This window comes from Corythoichthys intestinalis, chromosome 16, assembly GCF_030265065.1.
Source record: "Corythoichthys intestinalis isolate RoL2023-P3 chromosome 16, ASM3026506v1, whole genome shotgun sequence".
Classification (NCBI taxonomy): Eukaryota; Metazoa; Chordata; class Actinopteri; order Syngnathiformes; family Syngnathidae; genus Corythoichthys; species Corythoichthys intestinalis.
In genome coordinates this window covers 22485097-22504948 of record NC_080410.1, presented here as the reverse complement: position 1 = coordinate 22504948, position 19852 = coordinate 22485097, and the positions used below count along the sequence as shown (strand labels likewise).

The 19852-nt window shown below is 40.0% G+C and overlaps 2 protein-coding genes across 6 annotated transcripts in view; one reads left to right on the top strand and one right to left on the bottom strand.

The window, feature by feature from the left end:
- The window catches only part of strada (STE20 related adaptor alpha), a 13279-nt gene extending 7949 nt beyond the window's left edge, over positions 1-5330 (bottom strand). The window contains exons 1-5 of one of the 3 annotated variants that reach the window (XM_057817936.1): positions 5180-5330; positions 4888-4946; positions 4614-4671; positions 3925-3953; positions 1393-1495 (exon numbers count right to left, since the gene is read on the bottom strand). In XM_057817936.1, coding sequence (XP_057673919.1) covers positions 1393-1495; positions 3925-3953; positions 4614-4671; positions 4888-4899 — 202 coding nt within the window. In that variant the 5' untranslated portion in view covers positions 4900-4946; positions 5180-5330. Of the gene's footprint in view, positions 1-1392; positions 1496-3924; positions 3954-4613; positions 4672-4887; positions 4947-5179 lie in introns of those variants that run through there. The other 2 variants (XM_057817937.1, XM_057817938.1) reach the window with 2 other exon arrangements.
- On the top strand, positions 5319-19852 carry ddx42 (DEAD (Asp-Glu-Ala-Asp) box helicase 42). Of its 3 annotated transcripts, none has more exons than XM_057817931.1 (18): positions 5319-5412; positions 8044-8265; positions 8339-8489; positions 11339-11385; positions 12335-12371; positions 12650-12802; positions 13836-13940; positions 14020-14139; positions 14207-14383; positions 14635-14763; positions 14850-14949; positions 15028-15075; positions 15160-15257; positions 15423-15699; positions 15877-16103; positions 17551-17661; positions 17810-17923; positions 18417-19850. In XM_057817931.1, the coding sequence occupies exons 2-18, from the start codon at positions 8051-8053 to the stop codon at positions 18825-18827; spliced, it is 2520 nt and encodes an 839-aa protein (XP_057673914.1). In that variant the 5' UTR covers positions 5319-5412; positions 8044-8050; the 3' UTR covers positions 18828-19850. The 3 variants fall into 3 exon arrangements, with proteins under 3 accessions (XP_057673914.1, XP_057673915.1, XP_057673916.1); XM_057817932.1 differs by lacking the exon at positions 5319-5412 and adding an exon at positions 7579-7735 and having other exon boundaries at positions 18417-19851; XM_057817933.1 differs by lacking the exons at positions 5319-5412; positions 8044-8265; positions 12335-12371 and having other exon boundaries at positions 8394-8489; positions 18417-19852.

The following is a 19852-nucleotide window of genomic DNA, read 5'->3' as shown; positions in this document are numbered from 1 at the left end:
AACCGTTGGACCGTCTGAGAGCTGTGACTACACGTATACAGGAGGGTCAGGAGCATCGAGAAGTCAGGGCCCATGTCCAAAGTGCACAAGCCCGCATGAAGGGGAGGTTTGATGTCACTCATCATGCCCAGACCCCGGCATTCTCGGTTGGTGACTGGGTCAGGATCAGGTATGCACACCGTCAAAACAAGCTGAAGTCGTACTGGTCTGAACCTGTTCGGGTGTCAGCGCAATTGGGTCCGGTCACATACCGTCTGGAGAATGGGACTCGTTGGCACTCAAACCGGCTGCACAGGGTCTCACCCCCCACAGTCACCCCTCCAACGTTCTCCCGGGCCGCATCCCTTAATTGGAGGCCGCGTCCAGGAAACCTCCAGGAGGGGACTCTCCCAGCTGAACAGACAGGGGCGGCCCGCCAGCCGACTCGTCCTCAGAGAGCAAGGGCCCCGCCGGTCTGGCATGGCGATTATGTTATCGGGACATGAGAGACTTTGGGTGAAGGGGGGGCATTTCATGTTACGGTTAAAGGTTTGTGATTTTGTTGTTTTCTCAAGGGAAGAGGGGGAAAATGTGATGTTCACAATGTAGTTATTGCATGTATGTTAATGTAGTTGGGTTCCGGTGCCTTTGGGGGGAGCCATCGGAGTTGTTGTGGTTATTGGGAATGCGGAAGCAAGGGAGTCTAAGTAAAGTTGTTGTTGGAAGCAAACGTGTGTGTTTCTTCGGCATCACAAATATAACAGCCAAGCATTTGTCTACTGCAGTACTTTATTCTTGTTCAAAAATGATTTGGTTGAACAGTTATGTTTAAAACTGATCATAATTATTACATTTGAAGTGCTTAAAACCATTTATTTATATATATATATATATATATATATATATATATATATATATATATTTATTTTATTTATTTCTTTTTTTTAATCATACTTTGGGGAAAAGTGATAAAAAAACATGCCTTATATGTATCTCTTTCCAATGCTAAATCTGAATAAATACATTGAGCACACACACAAAAAAATAAAAATTTGGTGGGCGGGGTGAACAACTTCGCGGTTTTTCACTTATCGCGGCGGGTTCTGGTCCCCATTAACCGCGAAAAACGAGAGATCACTGTACACTGGTCATTGTGAGTCATCCAAAGTCTTTCCAAACAGCTATTCAAGTCATCTAGTGAAAATTTCTTTGAAAAATATATATACATTTTTTTTTTTTTTTTTAAATATCACAATATAATATCGCAAACCCCAAATAAATTGCAGCAATAGTTTTTTCCAATATCGTTCAGGCCTAGAACCCATGCAAATTTGCTATTTGCCGCAGTGCGTGACTTCTATCCAACGGATAGCAAGGCTTCACTGTACTGAGAAAAGAAGGAAAAGGACCAACCAATAACGGCGAGCAGCTGATAGGCACTGCTGTCGGGGAGGAAGCTGCCCATGGTGTCTCGACGTGGAAGGGACGTCACACTTTCCCTGCTGTCTTCATGGGTCTGGCCAAAAAGGGAAGAATGAAATAATTAGGACAACAGATGCCAAAAGACATCTGAATCCCATTTCGTTCTTCAGACGCTCAAGACTTACTGGATCAAAACTGCCCAAGTAACTAGTTATTATTTACTATGCTGTCATGGCAATTTTTTCAAGATAGCAGATTTTTTTGGTTAGCGATGTTTTTTGTGACTGTTGCCTTCCTTTCTCACATACAAGGACTGAAGAAACCCATGAAAAGGAAGACATCAGGGGCATAAACCATGATGTACCGGGGGGACATTCATCATACCTGTCAAGTTGTACGGTTTCGGCGTAATTTGTGCAAGTGAGCACTGATTTTTAAATGTGTACGCCGTACATTCAAAATCTTTACGTTTTTCGTGCGTTACGTTTTTTTTCTCCATTTGGATTTTGTCACCGTTTCGGCAAACGAGACAATGTGCGTTACTATGCGTTACTACGTTGGTTGAATGACACGAGAAAAGTCAGACACATGGAGAGAGAAGAGTTTTGTGATGCTGTCGCAAACGCGATGCTAGGCTAGATGGCTCCAATATTTCCTGACTGTAACCGACAGCTTACAATCTACGCCTAGATATCACATGCATATAGAACTACATGCGAAATGACAGACTCGGCGGCGTTAGTTAGCAGCAGCCATCTTAAAGCAGCAGACTTCTCAGAAAGGCTCTGTTGTAGTGAACCTTCCTAGCGAACCTAAGTACCGGTAACTTTTTATCTGAAATACTCTTAAATCGGCAAAATCTTGACTTGAATCTATGTTTAAATGATGAAACAGGTTTAAAACTTTCACATGTCGAAAGTAGCCGGAAGGGAACTAATTTAAAAATGGGAGCAATTTTAACAACTTTAACAGTTGATTCACAACATTAAATGACTTTAGAACATAGCAAAGGTTACTATGTGTTTTTTTTTGGGGGGGGGTGAAAAAAAAAAACATGAACGGTAACACCAGTTACTTTGTAACTAATTACTCTTACAATCAGGAAACTGGGTTACTAACTCAATAATTTTTGGGGAGAAGTAATTTGTAACTGTCATTAATTACTTTTTAAAAGTAAGATTAACAACACTGGTTATAAAGATGCAGTCTGCAGGATAAAAAGTGACGGAAGCGGAGATTTTATTCTGCCAATTTGTTGCCGAACACAATTTGCCTGCAACTATTGCTGATCACTTCTCAGGATTAGCAAAAGATATGTTCCCTGACTCAAAGATTGCATAGGTAAGATATTGACCTTTTAAAATTATAATTGGACACACTAACGAACTACCTTCAAGTCAAACTGAATTGCGAGCTGAAGTGCCATGAAGTGCAGCAATCAAGACATGATAGAAATTGCAAAAAGTGCTACATACAATTATAACAAAAGTAACTGTTAAATTTTAGTAATCATGATGTAGCTGAAGATATTGATTGTTCTTTCATTGCACAAGGTTATGTTACAATATTACCAATAAATTCATATTATTTTTAGTTTATTTCAGTTTTATTTTTGTTTCATATTGCACGCTACATACAAGGTTGTAAGATTAGTCACCAATTTGTAAGGACATACGTCACTATTTGTAAGATTGTCAATGGCCTCGGGTTGACAGGTATGATGAATCATTCTAGTGGAAGTTGCAGATAACACATTGGAGCCTGCTCAGTGTGACAACTTGATGCTAAAAAAACACACAACTAGGTTAGTTCCATCAACAAGTTGCTCAATTCGCAAACAATGCTTCATATTGTACAGAACAGTGAAGTAGTACAATATGAAATTGCGTGAGAGTCCTCTGTGTCCAAGTTTCCAAAGTGATGTCCAGGGCGCGCACCTCGTGGTGCAATGCTGCATAATTGTGAAAGCAGTAGAGCGGAATAGACAAAACAAAAAGATGGAAAAACGAAGGTGACGTTTGTCAACACGGTGCGGACCGGCAGTGCCATGCATTGCCACAGCGAAGCTCGCCAGCCATCTCCCAAAGCGGCACAACGTTAGTGACAACTATTTCTTACATGCGTCCAACGTGAGCTCATCACTAGCACTCATTGTCTTATGCCTTCATTGAGAGGTCTTGCATCGATCCTCATTATATAGTTATGGCTGGCCTATGTGATCTTAACTCATAGACGGCCAATCAATTTTGACTGGGAGAGCTGGCAAGAAAACAGTTCAAGAAAGATGTGTATGTGCTGTACACAACAAAACCAGTTTCCGAGCAGGCAGAGCCTGAATTCTGAGCACATCGCCAACATGGGAGAAAAGGGAGTGAATATTTAACCCATGCATATTGAATACCTGTGATGACACCTGATAGTGGACTTCCACACAGTAATAAAGTTGTGTGCACACACCTGCATGCATGCACACACTTACAACAGGCAAAAGAGGGCGTAACAATGCAGATACAGGACACTTACTTCCCTGAGAGAGAGTCCCTGAGTTTGCTCTGGGGTAGAAAGACCACATCAGTGAAATGAAGACATGACACACACAAACACACATACTGTATATACAAAAACATCAATTTTTACTGCTTTAGGGGGCAACCTGCCACATGTAATTTTGTATTAGGCCATGACATTGCAAAATGCTTCAGAGTATAAAAGACATGAAAGTAGAGCGGACACTGGATTATTTAAAAATAAAAATTAAAAAAAGCATGAAAGCAATTTTCATGCTGCAAATGCAAAATCATGTGTTGTATTTTGGTTGATTATATAGTCCCATAGTAGTGATGAATGTTAATATGTTACCTAAACTCAGATCATGAGTTTATTTATGGAGACCGTGACCCTGTAAGAGAGACTTGACCAGGATCCCAAAATGGACTGTGTTCAACCTTACAGGCTCAGTTACACAAATCAGCATAGGATCCAGATGCCTTTAAATGACCATCCACACCAAAGACTAACCGCACCAGTCCTAAAAGGTGGAAGTATGGCCCCTGATGGAGCAAGTGTCCAAGATTCGAAAAAAGAGCCTTGATGAAAAATTCTAGCCTCTAAGCCTGAAAGTATTAACATATTAAAATTATTTTATATTTACCTGATCAGTTACTAAGGTTGATAGATACAGTCTTCTGGTTTTACACCTAGCTAAGCCTCACCTCCGAACAACTCCAAATCCCGCAGGCTCTCGACACTCAATTTCTCAGTCACCCAACGCTGACAGACAGAAGGTTAAGAATCACAGACAAAACACCGAGAAAAAGAGGAAAGACGATTCAAGTAAGACGAATACTTCTTCCACATGAAACATATTTCAGATGGATTATGATGACTCACAATGTACAATCCTTTCAATTGGATAACTAGTTTATGCAAATTTCAATTATTGTTTTTTTCCGAAGACCGACATGATAGATAGGTAATGTGACTTACAAGAAAAGACATTGATCCCTTTGTTCATCCAATGTGGAAACCACGTCCTTGGAATACCTCTGAAATCACATGTGAACATTTTTTTTTAGATCTTAAAACATTGCGGTAGCAATACGTGAATGATTCTGAAGCTTTATCCTAAAACGCAATACTGAGTCGTTGTAGCCGCTTAGTTGTCATGGTGAAGTGCGTAGGCTAATGAGGCCATCACTCGTTAGCTTAACTCGTAGGCGACTCTTCCTTTGCACATAACTCCCCATAATAATTTGGGTATTTTAATGTTTCCACTTACCATTTAAAAATTACAATGTGTGGGAAGACAACTTCAAGATTTAAACTGAACTTTCAGATAACTAAATGAGCTCGCCATCCTCGATGCGCCGATGACAGCTAACTATCGGCGTCGCGTACAATTTACGCAAAAGGAGAGCGGTGACTAAAATCTGTCGCTTATTGATGACGTAAAGCTTTCTTCGTCGGCTGCGAAAACACTTCAACGGCGCTTTGCTGGATATCAGCCAAAAGGTAGAATAAGAATGTGTTGATATTTGCGTCTTATATGATTCATTTAATCCTATTTTTTTGTGTAAAATGCACCTTAATACATTTCGCCAAAAAGCTGAAGAAGCCGTGGCGACACTCATTTCGGCCTCAGCTCGTGGCCTGTCGATCATGTTTGTTAATGCTAATGCTAACACTTATCAATCGTGCACTAACCACATGAAATTTACAATCACAATGCCCTCAGTTAAGCCAGTCGTCCGCTTTTAGATGATGTGTTATCAATTCTGATGCTTAGTTTGTCACATTAGGACGTATATTTCTCAAGCTGGACAGTGAACACCCCCCCCCCCCCCCCCCCCCCATTTAAAAGTATAGATCTTTACTCGGGTAGTAAGACGATTTTACTTGGTGTATGATACGATACGTGTCCAGATCGCCGTTAAAAAAAAACTGTGTGTAACTCAATGAATTTTAACATACTAATTCCGAAATATCGGCAGGGATTTGACTCTGCTGACTGCAACCACGTAAAGGAGAATCTGTTTCCAGTTTAAACACCTAACCTAAATTGCCAAAATATTGACCCATTCAATAGTTTTACAAAGATGATGTTACAATGCTAACTTTTTATTGAGATGCGATGTTAAAAGTATTCATTTAGCAACAGCAAGTGCATTACAGTGAATTCTCACTATTCGCCTTTAATTATCAAGGTCTGTGGACGTCCCCTTGAAATATTTATAATTGACTGTACAACTAAAGTCCAAACCATGAACCCCACAAAATTTTGGAATATAATTTTTGTATGTTTTTACAACATTATACTTCAAAATGCCTTTATTATTATCTCAATTTGAGGGGGAAAATGCACCAGCACCACTGTTGATAACTTCTGCTAGCAACTCAGGCTAAATTTAGCTCCTCTCTTACATACAAAGATTTTATCAGTAGAGATGAATCATTTCAACATACAGCGCCTTCTTTTACTCCAATTACCACTTTGTTTTTAGCTTGGGATTTGGCTTCATCCTGTGGTGTTTCAGAAAGGCCACGAAAATATGTTGGGAACTTAATTGCGAATATACTAGTCTTTCTAAAAAAAATTGCATATTGTGATAAAGTTCATTATTTTCTGTAATGTACTGATAAACATTAGACTTTCATATATTTTAGATTAATTATTCACAACTGAAGTAGTTCAAGCCTTTTATTGTTTTAATATTGATGATTTTGGCAAAAAAGTGAAAAACCAAAAATCCCCATCTCAAAAAATTTGTATATCATGAAAAGGTACTCTAAAGAAGCTACTAACCTAATCATCTGAATCAACAAATTAACTCAAAACCCCTGCGAAAGGTTCCTGAGGCTTTTAAAAACTCCCAGCCTGGTTCATTACTCCAAACCGCACTCATTGGCAAGACTGCCGACCTGACTGCTGTCCAGAAGGCCATCATTGACACAGAAAGAAATTTCTGAGCGAATAGGCTGTTCCCAGAGTGCTGTATCAAGGCACCTCAGTGGGAAGTCTGTGGGAAGGAAAAAGTGTGGCGGGAAACGCTGAACAACCAGAAGAGGTGACCGCACCCTGAGAAAGATTGTGGTGAAGGGCCGATTCCAGACCTTGGGGGACCTGCAGAAACAGTGGACTGAGTCTGGAGTAGAAACATCTAGAGCCACCGTGCACAGGCGTGTGCTGGAAATGGGCTACAGGTGCCGCATTCCCCAGGTCAAGCCTCTTTTGAACCTGAAACAGTGGCAGAAGCGCCTGACCTGGGCTACAGAGAAGCAGCACTGGACTGTTGCTCAAATTTTGCATGTCATTCGGAAATCAAGGTTTGGAGGAAGACTGGGAAGAAGGAAATGCCAAAATGCCCGAAGTCCAGTGTCAAGTACCAACAGTCAGTGATGATCTGGGGTGCCATGTCAGCTGCTGGTGTTGGTCTACTGGGTTTTATCAAGGGCAGGGTCAATGCAGCTAGCTATCAGGAGATTTTGGAGCACTTCATGCTTCCATCTACTGAAAAGCTTTATGGAGATGAAGATTTCATTTTTCAGCACGACCTGGCACCTGCTCACAGTGCCAAAACCACTCAATTTGCCTGCAAACTCTCCTGCCCTGAACCCCATAGAGAATCTGTAGGATATTGTGAAGAGGAAGTTGAGAGACACCAGACCCAACACTGTGGATGAGCTTAAGGTCGCTATCGAAGCATCCTGGGCCTCCATAACACCTCAGCAGTGCCACAGGCTGATTGCCTCCATGCCACACCGCATTGAAGCAGTCATTTCTGCAAAAGGATTCCCGACCAAGTATTGAGTGCATAGCTGATATAATTAATTGAAGGTTGACTATTTTTTGTATTAAAAAATACTTTTTTTGTATTGGTCGGATGAAATATGCTAATTTTTTTAAATAGGGATTTTTGGTTTTTCTTGACTCTTTGCCAAAATCATCAATATTAAAACAATAAAAGGCTTGAATTAGTTCAGTTGTGTGTAATGAATCTCAAATTCTAATGTAATAATATCAGTACATTACAGAAAATAATGAACTTTATCACAATATGCTAATTTTTTTAGAAGGACTATCATAGTATGTGGAGAATTTGAATGTTACATCTAACTTTGGGAACGGGGGGTGGGTTTCCACAGCACAGCCATGAATTGGAACAAAGGCGGTCCTGGCGTGAAGCGAGGCTTCGGCTTTGGAGGTTTTTCCCTTGCTGGTGGGAAGAAAGAGGAAACATCCCTCCATCAGAAATCCCACGGGTCATTCGGGGCATCAGGATCTGGCAGTGGTGGCTACGGGAAGAACCAACTGCCATCGTTCTACAAAATTGGCACCAAAAGAGGCAATTTCGATGAGGAAAATGCGTGAGTGTTCAATCCAACTGTAGAGAAAGTGGACATAAAAATTTCTACAAAACAATATCCTTTTCCTCATAAGGTACTTTGAGGATGATGAGGAGGAGTCTGGCAGCAATGCGGACCTGCCGTACATCCCAGCGGAGAACTCGCCAACACGACTGCAAATGAAATCTGGCGGCGGCTCAGACAGCGATGACGATCCCTTAGATGCATTTATGGCCGAGGTTGAGGTGAGCATAATACACTATTTTCATTCTATTTTGAGTTGGGGCAAATAATCAATTTTATCATTTAGAATTGATGAGCAGCATTAAAATTGTAATCAATTATTTGTTGGGTCTCTATTTTATACCAAATGTCTATGCTTCCACTTGCAAATATTTTGCTGGGATGGCTTTGCATCACTTGTATAACTCAAGTTGGTTAAAAACCATGACAGGATGTTGTGTTATTCTTAAAGTGATCCTCCATCTTTAAGACAAGTACCGTAATTTCCCGAATATAAGGCGCACCCGTGTATAATGCGCACCCCAAATTTACTTGTAAAATCTAGGGAAAATTATTTTACCCGTTTATAACGCGCACCCTAATTTTAGAAGAAAACAGAGCTTGTGTACAGATACAGAGATGTCATTGATGAAACACAGCACAAGCATAGCACATTGGTAGTTCAAAACATTACCGTAAACTGACAATATTTACGGTAATAATATGATTTGACAACTTCTCCAACTTACCAGAATCTAGGAGAAAACAAAACAGATGTGACTTTTCTTTTAAAGGCTGCTGTATAACTTGCTCGTTTCCTCATGATGAATAAATGTTTCTTCCATGGATTGATACGGTAAAATGAAAGTGAGAACGTAAGTCGGAAATCCGTGAGAGCTCATAGCTGTCAACACGACAGTAACAAAAGGAACTATTGTTATTTGGGTTTGAGTTTCCCGAGGGACCGATATAGTTGACGGACACAGGAAGTGTGTGTCCTTACATTTGTTATGGTCCGAATTGCGGAGCTGCAATAAACGTCGACTCAAATGAGTTCAAGAAACTAAATTCTGTGCTTTATGAAGAGTGAAAAAAGCAGAATTTAACACAGACGAAATCATTCGGCCGATTAGAGTGAAGTATTACCGAAACAAAACGGTGACGTCACGTACCGTAATGGTCGGCAACGGGTCGCCGCATACGTTTCTTCCACACAACGTGGCCGTGTCAATGAAAAAAAATCGGTTTATATTTCTATGTAATACATATATATTTCTGTCTCCATCCATGTACCCGTTTATAATGCGCACCATGAGTTTACAAGTTGATTTTGGGGGAAAAAAGTGCGCGTTATATTCGGGAAATTACGGTAATTCTTAAAAGATAAATGTTAGTATGAGTTATATTAATTTGATAATAAATCCCCTCTTAATGTTTTTGTTTGAATAAAGTTTGTAAAATTATTTTAAGTGATAGGTCGCCATTCTTGTTACGTCGCAGTGCGTGACGTCACCTGGCCCGTTGCCGAACTTTCAGCGTGTCACTCTTAGCTACCCCAACATGCCGTCGGTTCTGCCCTTCCAATTTGAACCAGATCGGAAAAGTGAAGCGCAGGACAGCATTGTCGGTCGTTCACAAGATGAGCAGCAAATGAAAAATGTGAGCAGGAAAGACAGTACCTGATAAGACAAGAGTTGGGAAAAACTGGTGATGTACTCGCAGCAAGTGCGTCTCAATGACAATGGAGCTAGAGAGAGTATGCTGTTGAGAACTCCGGTTTACGTTAGCGGATCCTCAAGGTAAGGGCGTAATCAAACTTATCCCAGTATAACTATGTAGATTTTTAGCATCCGGGGCTGTCGTGTGCTTTACATACAGTACAGGCCAAAAGTCTGAACACACCTTGTCATTCGTGCATTTTTATTTTCATGACTATTGACATTAGAAACTCTCACTGAAGATAATAAAACTTTGAATGCACAAGTCTGATAGTCAGGCTCGGAGTCGTGTCGTGGCTGACTGTCCTCATTAATCGTCATCTGACGGGAACAAATCCTGGAATCGAGTGTAATCCATGTCTTGTACATTGTAATGCGTGGTAGGTAGGATACGTGAATAAAAGTACCAAAAGGAGGAGAAGCTTCCACTTATGCACATTTATTAACAAAAAAATAATATTTCCACCTTGGCCACTCGTCACTCGGGAGCTCAGCGGTACGCACACACGCGTTCCCAGACGAACTCCAACATAAAAGTAAGGTCCATGTCAGAGTCACTGTCATCACTGTAGCGTGCCATAGTGCTTTAATTATTTTGTATGATTTGGGGAAAACTCCCACGAAGATTAGTCAACAAAAAAGATAACAATAGTAATCCAAATCCGCCTGTTTTCACTCACTCGAAGATACAGGAAGTAGATCGATCCCATGGTAACGTTGCAGCCGCGATAGGCCGTCGAATCCACAAAATATACTGATCCGAAAAGCCGCTGTGGGACCGTCGAATCCAGAAAATAGATGCGAAACCAATATTGCAGCCGTGGTGGGACCGTCGGATCCTGGAAAAATGTTCGGGCGCCAGTTGTAACGCGTGGTAGGTAGGATGTATGCAGGGACCTAAAAGGGGAGAAGCTTCTACTTATACACATTTATTCACAAAAAATAATGATTCCACCTTGACCACTGACGTCACTCCCCTTGTTTCAATTTGACTGGAAATTGCATCCAAAAGCAGCACATCGTGGCATTTTACTTTGCGAGTTTAAGCAACAATACTCAATTGTTGTATACACTACACATTTGGAAACATCCCAAATATACGTCGTCACTGCGAGCCCGCAAAACATGGCTATCTATAACTATCGGTCAAAATGTGTACTAAATATTATGAAATATTGCCATTGATTTAACATTTTATGTGTTTCTAACAACATATTTTAGTACAAGAGAACAATTGTGGTTTATTAGAGCCTGCATGTATTAAAGGTAGAGGATCACTTTAAGACAATACTTATAATCACCAGAGTAAAATAATGTTTTATGTCATTTGTTGACAACAATATTTTCCAATTTCCCAATACCTTCTCTTCCAGAACCAAGCAGCAAAAGACATTAAGAAAATCGAGGAAAAAGCGGCCAAGTAAGCCTATCTTTAGTTTCTTTTGGCATTCTTATGTGGGTGTTAACTTGGTGTGCTTTAGCAATAAGTAAATGCCCGCTACTCAAATAGATTGTTTTGTTGTGTGGCACGAAATTGACATGCCAGCATTTGTTTTTTGGCTTCTATAGTACAAAAGAGCATTAGGGCCGCACTGAAAATATGGTAACATAACATTAGTTTGAGACTTGTATTGAAATATTACGAAATTTTAACTAAAATGTCATGATAAAAATGCTGCAAGAGTAATAGGAAAAAACGTCCTAATCACAGAAATGTGAAAATAACCCTGCATCAAGTAGTTGTCCTTGGAGGCTTTTATCACAATTTACCACAAAACATGACATAATTTTTATTTTTATGACTTTATCCTTGAAGCATTGCAACTAAAATTGATATATTTTTATTTCTTTAATCTCGTAACAATCGAACTTTATTATGTTATTATATTTTTGCACAGGATACAATATTTCTCATAATATTATATAACATGAATCTGGTGGTTTTGACATGATTCTCGTCATATGCATTAACTTTATCATAAAATTAAATATTTATATATATATATATATATTTTTTTTTAATCCTGTAATATTGCATCACATCACCGTTATTATTTTAAATAAATATTATTTCATACTATTACTTCAGTTGTCCATTATAACAACATTATCTGCATAAATTTCTTACAACAACTGAATTCTCATAAAATGATAAATATATTGTCATTATATAATTTCTGCTCGCAATACAATGCAATAAAAGCATTTCGACTGAATTTTAAATTTTCAATGTGGCCCTAAGACTCTTTTGTATGGAGGTGCAGGTAAGCAAAGCAAGCTGCGTGCTCACACAGGTCTGGGGGGGGTCTATTTTGGGTGTATGAACGAGCCGCAGGGAAGTTTTTTTTTTTCTCCGCTTGTCTTTTCAGGGGTATTCGTGATGACATTGAAGAAGAAGATGAACAAGTGAGTAGTGAGCCCTTCACAATACTTGAATCATTCAATCGCATCTTTTTGTCAAGTGAGGAAACATCCCCCCTCCTCCTTTGCTATATAGGTTGTATTGGCTCTTCACTATTTATTCTTCTTTTTTTTTTGTTTTGTTTTGTGAAGACAACTAAGCATGTTTAAGTGTTTACGTAACTCAAATGATCACTACACAATAATTGACTGGCATAATGCTCAACGTGTGTCATTGTTAATGTTATTTCTTCTCTAGACATATGTAATTGTGCTTTCTGCAGGAGGCCTATTTCCGCTACATGGCCGAGAACCCCACTGCCGGCCTGATGCAGGAGGAGGAGGAAGAGAATGTAGACTATGACAGCGATGGCAATCCTATCGCCCCCATAGCCAAGAAAATAATCATGCCCCTACCACCTATCGACCACTCAGAGGTATTCCACAATGAATTCCTTTCATGACGAAATACATTTATAAAGTGGTGTATTAAATGCTATAGAACGGCATTTTTGTATTTAAATATTAAATATTTTCTCTTTAACCCTTTATCGGGCAGTCATTTAACTCATTGGCTGCCATTAACAACACCAAACTTTGAATTCATTTTAACTGGGAGAGGCTGGCAGTGAATAATTGCTGCCAGCCATCCCGGTCAAAATGGATTGGATGTTTAGTGCTGTCAATAGCACTGAAAGATGAGCGTTTATTGTCCTCTCAGCGGTGTCTGACATCGTCAATGACAGGCAATGAGTTAAATATTATGTAATTAAAAAATCAACTTTAGAGCGTTGTTGGTTGCCATAACCTTAGTGTGTTTGTTTTTATTCATTATATTTTTTTAAAATCAAAATTTCATTCATTTTTGATTTCATTAAAAAAAATATATATATTTAAAACATGCAATAATGATTTATAAAGATGTGTAACATATGTGGACATCGGATTTGGGTCATGTAGGCCACAATTATATACCAAACAATAATATTTTTGCCCAAATGACCCAAAATGTGATGTTTATGTCTTTGGACACCAGGTCTTTAGTAGGTTTTTTATTATTATTACCCAAAATAGTCACTTGCCGTGTAATGGGTTCGTATATAATTGCTATATATTTTTTATACATTTTAAAGTTAAAATATGTTCTGTGTTCAAATAGTTTTACAATGTATTTTAATGAATTGAAACATTATTAATGCCCGTTGCACAGTGGGCAGGTTTCAGCCATTAATATTAGGCCGAGCAGGTACTCTACAGTTTGTTATTGTGGATTTTCATCTATTTCACATGGTTCTGTAATGTAATATGCCTGGACACTTACTGGCCAAAACCCATTACCTGCACTTTTACTTATTTAAATTGAATTTTCTAAAGTAATTTTCTTAAGGCACTGTGTTAATCTAGATTCCATAGGGTATGTTTCCCCTTCTTCTAATGGAAAAGAATTCAAATATACAATTCTCTTCATAGATTGATTATCCACCATTTGAGAAAAACTTCTACAATGAGCACGAGGAGCTTAGTACCCTGACAGGAATGCAGGTGGTAGAACTTCGACAAAAGCTCAACTTGCGTGTAAGTATTCATAAAATGAATTGTCATCCACTGTGAATGTCATTTTCCAAAATGGTCATCATAAATTCTAATGTGTTAGGTGTCTGGCGCTGCACCACCGAAACCATGTACCAGCTTTGCCCATTTCAGCTTTGATGAGCAGTTGATGCATCAAATCCGCAAGTCAGAGTACACACAGCCCACTCCTATCCAGTGCCAGGTAAGTCAAGGCACTGAGAAGTGAAGCATACAGCATTTAGTGGTATATATACTCGATTTGTTTCTAGGGTGTGCCTATTGCACTGTCAGGCCGCGACATGATCGGCATTGCGAAAACTGGCAGCGGCAAAACAGCAGCATTTATCTGGCCTATGTTGGTGCACATCATGGACCAAAAGGAGCTGGAGCCCGGGGATGGGCCCATCGGTGTCATTGTGTGCCCCACTAGGGAGCTCTGTCAGCAGGTATGAAATGATCGGGGTTACTCATTTGGTTTGCAAGCCAGGCAAGGAAACAAATAATGAGTCCAAGTAAGGTTTCAGTATAGTTTCAGGCCAAGGTTAAGAGTTTGGAGGTTTTAAATTTGTATTTTATGACTGGAATAGGGTTTCAAGACGGCAAAAGGGAATAAAATAAGGTTATGGTGTTCAGGCAGTTTTAGGGAATATTCGGAAATTTAGGGTTTGGGGTTCTAATGCTCTCAATTATTGTCTAGATTCACGCTGAATGCAAGCGCTTTGGTAAAGCATACTCTCTTCGTTCTGTGGCGGTTTACGGAGGAGGCAGCATGTGGGAGCAGGCCAAAGCTCTGCAGGAAGGCGCAGAGATTGTGGTGTGCACTCCGGTAAAGAAATGCAATACTCATTGAAAACCTCATCATAACATGACAACAAATTGTTACGAAATGTGTACTCCCCTCTTCCCCCTCAGGGTCGTCTGATAGACCACGTCAAAAAGAAGGCCACGTCATTGCAGAGAGTGTCCTACCTGGTTTTTGATGAGGCAGACCGAATGTTTGATATGGGCTTTGGTAGGTTAAATTGACAAATTAAACATTTCAAAATGTGTAAACTTAAATAGTTATACATTTTTTTGTTCATTATTCCAGAGTATCAAGTTCGATCTATCTCTAGTCACGTGCGTCCAGACAGACAGAGTGAGTGATTTTATTCCACTTTTATTTCCTATTTATAACCCATTTTCATGAATGTAATGGTAATGAATATGATGACTGCCACAGCACTTTTGTTCAGCGCGACTTTCCGGAAGAAGATCGAGAGGCTGGCCAGGGACATTCTGATGGATCCTATCCGTGTGGTGCAGGGAGACATTGGAGAGGTGCCTCTGTTGTCATTATTCATAATCATGACTGTTATTATCATGCTAACAGTTAGAGGAAATTCAAATAATCAACAGTGCCTCTGCTTGTCACAGCCAAGTATTGCATTTCACAGACGGGATAAATTCTCAATAAGCGGTCAATGGATTTAATTTCTCTTTTAGGCCAACGAGGACGTGACTCAGGTGGTGGAGATGCTGCCAAGCGGCGCAGACAAGTGGAGCTGGCTCACACGGCGCCTAGTGGAGTTCACGTCCAGCGGTTCAGTGCTGATCTTTGTCACCAAGAAGGCCAATTCTGAGGAACTGGCCACCAACCTGATGCAGGAGGGCTACAGCCTGGGCTTGCTGCATGGTGACATGGACCAGAGCGAGAGGAACAAGGTCATCACTGATTTCAAGAAGAAGAATCTGCCCGTTCTGGTGGCCACAGATGTCGCTGGTGAGATAGCAGATCCATAGGCACATTGTTTGCTTGCTAGTTTTTTCAATTTCTACCACTTTTATTTTTTCAAAAGTAGCACATTTTTCTCTCTCAATAGTAACACTTTATTCACCTAACATTTTTTCTTTTGACATTACAATCTTTTTCACCATAGTCCTCTGCCTCTCTTCCCAGCCCGCGGTTTGGACATCCCGTCCATCCGCACGGTGGTCAACTACGACGTGGCACGGGACATCGACACACATACACACCGTATTGGCCGAACGGGTCGTGCCGGCGAAAAGGGTGTGGCCTACACCTTGTTGACCAACAAGGACACCGCCTTCGCTGGAGACCTTGTGCGCAACCTGGAAGGTGCCAATCAGGGCGTCTCCAAAGAACTAATGGACTTGGCCATGCAGGTGAAGAAGATATTTTGATATTGACATTTCAAGTTAAAATGTCAAAATTCATTCAGTATAAATAATTTCAATTTTAACAGTTAAACTAGTTGGATAATTGTTACATTTCCAATGATTTAAATAGGCATCAGTAGATATGTCTTTTGGTGTCTGTTTTGATAAACAAGTTTGTAACATTTGACATATTGAACACACAACATATTGAAATGAAATTACACCAATCAAAATCCGTACGTACTGAGTTTCGCTTATATATTTTCTTAAATTTGCTTCCATCTACGTATTAGGGGTGTGGCATTTTAGGCACCCCACGATTCGATTCGATTACGATTTAGGGTGCTCCGATTCGATTTTTGAACGATTATCGCGGTATTGACGATGATCGAGGTTTTTGCGATTATCGCGATTATCGATGCATCGTGCAGTACTGATTAATAAAGTAGCCAAACAAATTCATGTCCATTATTTATTTAAAATATCCTTATGACTCAACAAGAAAGATGGAAACATGCCCATACAACAAAAAGCTGCCCTTAAGCTGCTTTTTTATTTATTTATTTTTTACAAGAAAGTGCAAAAACATTAACCATATTAAAGGGAGTACTTATTTCTCTCAACAATACAATATAATTTACACTGGTGGAATGAATTCCACATTTTCTGGACACAGACAAAGTCTCTTTAGAAAAAAAAGACTTCTTTTAACCAATATACTTTGTTTTCACAGTGTTACAGGTGGAAATCACAACTGCTCTTGACACCGCCACACACACACTCATTACAGCGCGCACTTCTCTCCCTCTCTCTCCCGCAACAACAGATTTCTGTACTATTTCGCATGTTTGTAATGTTACCGCTGTACTTAATCATGGTTTTACACATTCTGCATATGAAATACACGTTAGCGAATTAGCTAATTAGCTTAGCGCTCAGCGCTAGCTGTTAACATCTCAAAAACAACAACAATAAAGGCTAAACAGTAGAAGAGGGTTCGTGTACTCACCTCCCATAGACGCACACAGGTCTTAGCAACACACGACATTTTTCAATTGAAATGCCTTAAAACGACTGCTGGACAGTAGTAGTCTCTCTTCCCCTGTCGCTCTAAAAAAATAACTTGCGCACATTCTGTGCCTGCCTGTGTCATATACACAAATTTATTTTACAGTTTTTTAAAAAGGAGTAAATCTCTCTCCCAGTAACTGGGAGCATCCATCATAACGTTGTGCGTGCGTCCGTTAACGGTGTCCGGGCGGCAGACGTGTCTTGAATTTCGTTCGGCAACGAGCACCCGTGCCTAAAGTTATGAGTGAAAATCATCGTTTTTTAACCTTTATGAATCATAATCGAATCGCCACGTGTCGAATCGTGATGCATGTAATCGATTTTTTGGAACTCCTCTACTATGTATTATGTGTAAGTTTAATTTGCTTTTCTTTAATTGTAGAATCCATGGTTCAGGAAGTCCAGATTCAAAGGTGGCATGGGAAAGAAGCTGAACATCGGTGGGGGAGGACTAGGTTACAAAGAGAGACCGGGATTGGGTGCCGACACATCTGTGAGTTCTTATGTGCATACTATTTTTTATGAAAATCTGATTCAGAACTCAAACACTTGTACGAAAATATTAAACAAAAAAAGGAGTGATACACAAATGAAACTCAAACACAAGATGTACAAAATTGGCATTTATTGATGCTTCGCAGGATCGTAGCAGCACCAGCAGTGTGTTATCTTCCTTGAGTGGCTACGAGGGTTTCAGCAAACCGAGCAGCGGTGCCATGGGAGATCGCATATCTGCAATGAGACAAGCCTTCCAGGTACAGTGAGCCTTAGTTTTTTTCTTCTACTGTAGACCATTGATCAAAAATCTGTTTTCATCGTAAATGGAAACTGCAACTATTTAAAAGAACTTTATTGAAGTGAGTTGATCAGTGAATCAGTTCAGACAGTGGATGTCATGATTATATGTCAACTATGGGCCTGTGAGGCCCTTTGAAACATTTCGATTAAGGGCCATATATAGAAAATCATGAAACTTCAGCATCCGTCACTAATTATGACCCTTGTGTATTTTCACCATTCACAGCAGGACCTGTACCTATACCCAGCAATAGCAGGGGTTTACTATATTAGACAATTATCCCAGTATTTGGTTATTATTTGATGATGGAAAAACGGATTGCTAGTTTTGAACAAATGTCGAAAAATGGGGATGATGTAAAATGACATGGACAACTGCATCTAACAGGCGTTGAGGTTGATACATGCTGTCGACTATTATTTCAATCATTTCACTCTTGATCTTTCCAGGCTCAATACAAGAGTCACTTTGTGGCGGCGTCCGGTAACCCGCCTAAACTCAGCACCAAATCCAGCAGCTCATCTGGCTGGACAAGCGCTGGCAGCCTGAGCTCAGTGCCCACAGAGTCGCCCAACGGCGCAGAACGGGCCCAGGCTGTCGCTGCCTCTTTTGCAATACCTGGCTTCACCAGCGCCGGCTCTCTGAGCACAGTGTCCACCGCACAGAGCAGCGTGCCGACGCCCTCCCGGGAACGCAGCGATCGGGAACGCAGCGATCGAAGCGGCCGCCACAGTGACAACCGTAATGGGGATGAAAGCAAGAGAGATAGAGAGGACAGAAAGAGCGAGAGGGACAGAGGAGACGATAGTTTCGCCGTACCAGAGCCGCCCAAACGTAGAAAGAGCAGGTGGGACAACTAACTGTTAGAGCATTGAAAATAAATGCAGTCACTGTAAAACCCCTTCAAGACCGCTTTGTTTGCAGCGTCAAGCAATACTACGGAGCCCCAGACTTAATCCAGAGAGGGGAAAAAATTAAATTGTGGTCACAATATAGACCCCTGGAAAAAATAAGACCACTCCCCAAAAATACATTGGATTTTTGGGGGATTACAACGGATTATAGTCTGCAAACACTGTAAATGATCATTTATTTGCATTTGCAATTTGGTGGGTATGCAGTGAGTAGTTGGTAGAACAAAAGAAATTTGTTGGTATCCATATTAAATAGCAACATTTTAAAATCGATTACTTTTTTGTAGGTAATTATATTTTCCAGTGCTAAAGAAACACCAATTTGTGGCCCTGAAACATGTCTAATATGCAGTTTACAATTGTACACAAAATGATATGGATATTATTCTTGGGACATTTGGGGAAGGAAATTGAGGACATCGACACAAGAATGAAATGAGTTTACAATTACATATTAGCACAAATAGTTTAAAAAAAAAAAAAAGATGAAGATAAAGTCGTGTGATCTGTCAGCAGATGAGAAACCGTGTGACAAAGTACTAAACATAAGCTGAAATAAATACATGGCAACAGCACACTGACCAGAACATTTGCTTACCTGTAGTTTTTCATTATAATAAACACACAAATAATTTCTGTCAACGCTATATTGTGCCCATCATTTACATTTCTTTCCCCCCATGCTCTATCTTGAAGCTCCTCTATAGACATTAGCTTGTGTTGTGCTCCTCTTGCTTTCAAACTGGACTTCTGGTGTGTGATTTCTCTATTTCTTTATTAAACAAAGCTAACTGTGTTGTTTGTTAATACTATAGAAAAGAAACCCCTGTGATGATATCAGACACTCTGGTTCTTTTTCTTGTTTCTGAGTCATGGTGAAGAAGTGCCTTCCCTGGCATGAATCTCTTCTGTACGCTTTTCACTAGTCTTTCTTGTGTTTATTTGTTTATACAAAATAAGATGTTTTGATT

Excerpts from the sequence above, each read along its gene's own strand:
- ddx42 (XM_057817932.1), top strand. The coding sequence starts at position 8,051 with ATGAATTGGAACAAAGGCGGTCCTGGCGTGAAGCGAGGCTTCGGCTTT. Across the intron at positions 14,140-14,206 it reads CCACTCCTATCCAGTGCCAG|GGTGTGCCTATTGCACTGTC; the intron begins GTAAGTCAAGGC and ends ATTTGTTTCTAG. Across the intron at positions 17,662-17,809 it reads GATTGGGTGCCGACACATCT|GATCGTAGCAGCACCAGCAG; the intron begins GTGAGTTCTTAT and ends GATGCTTCGCAG.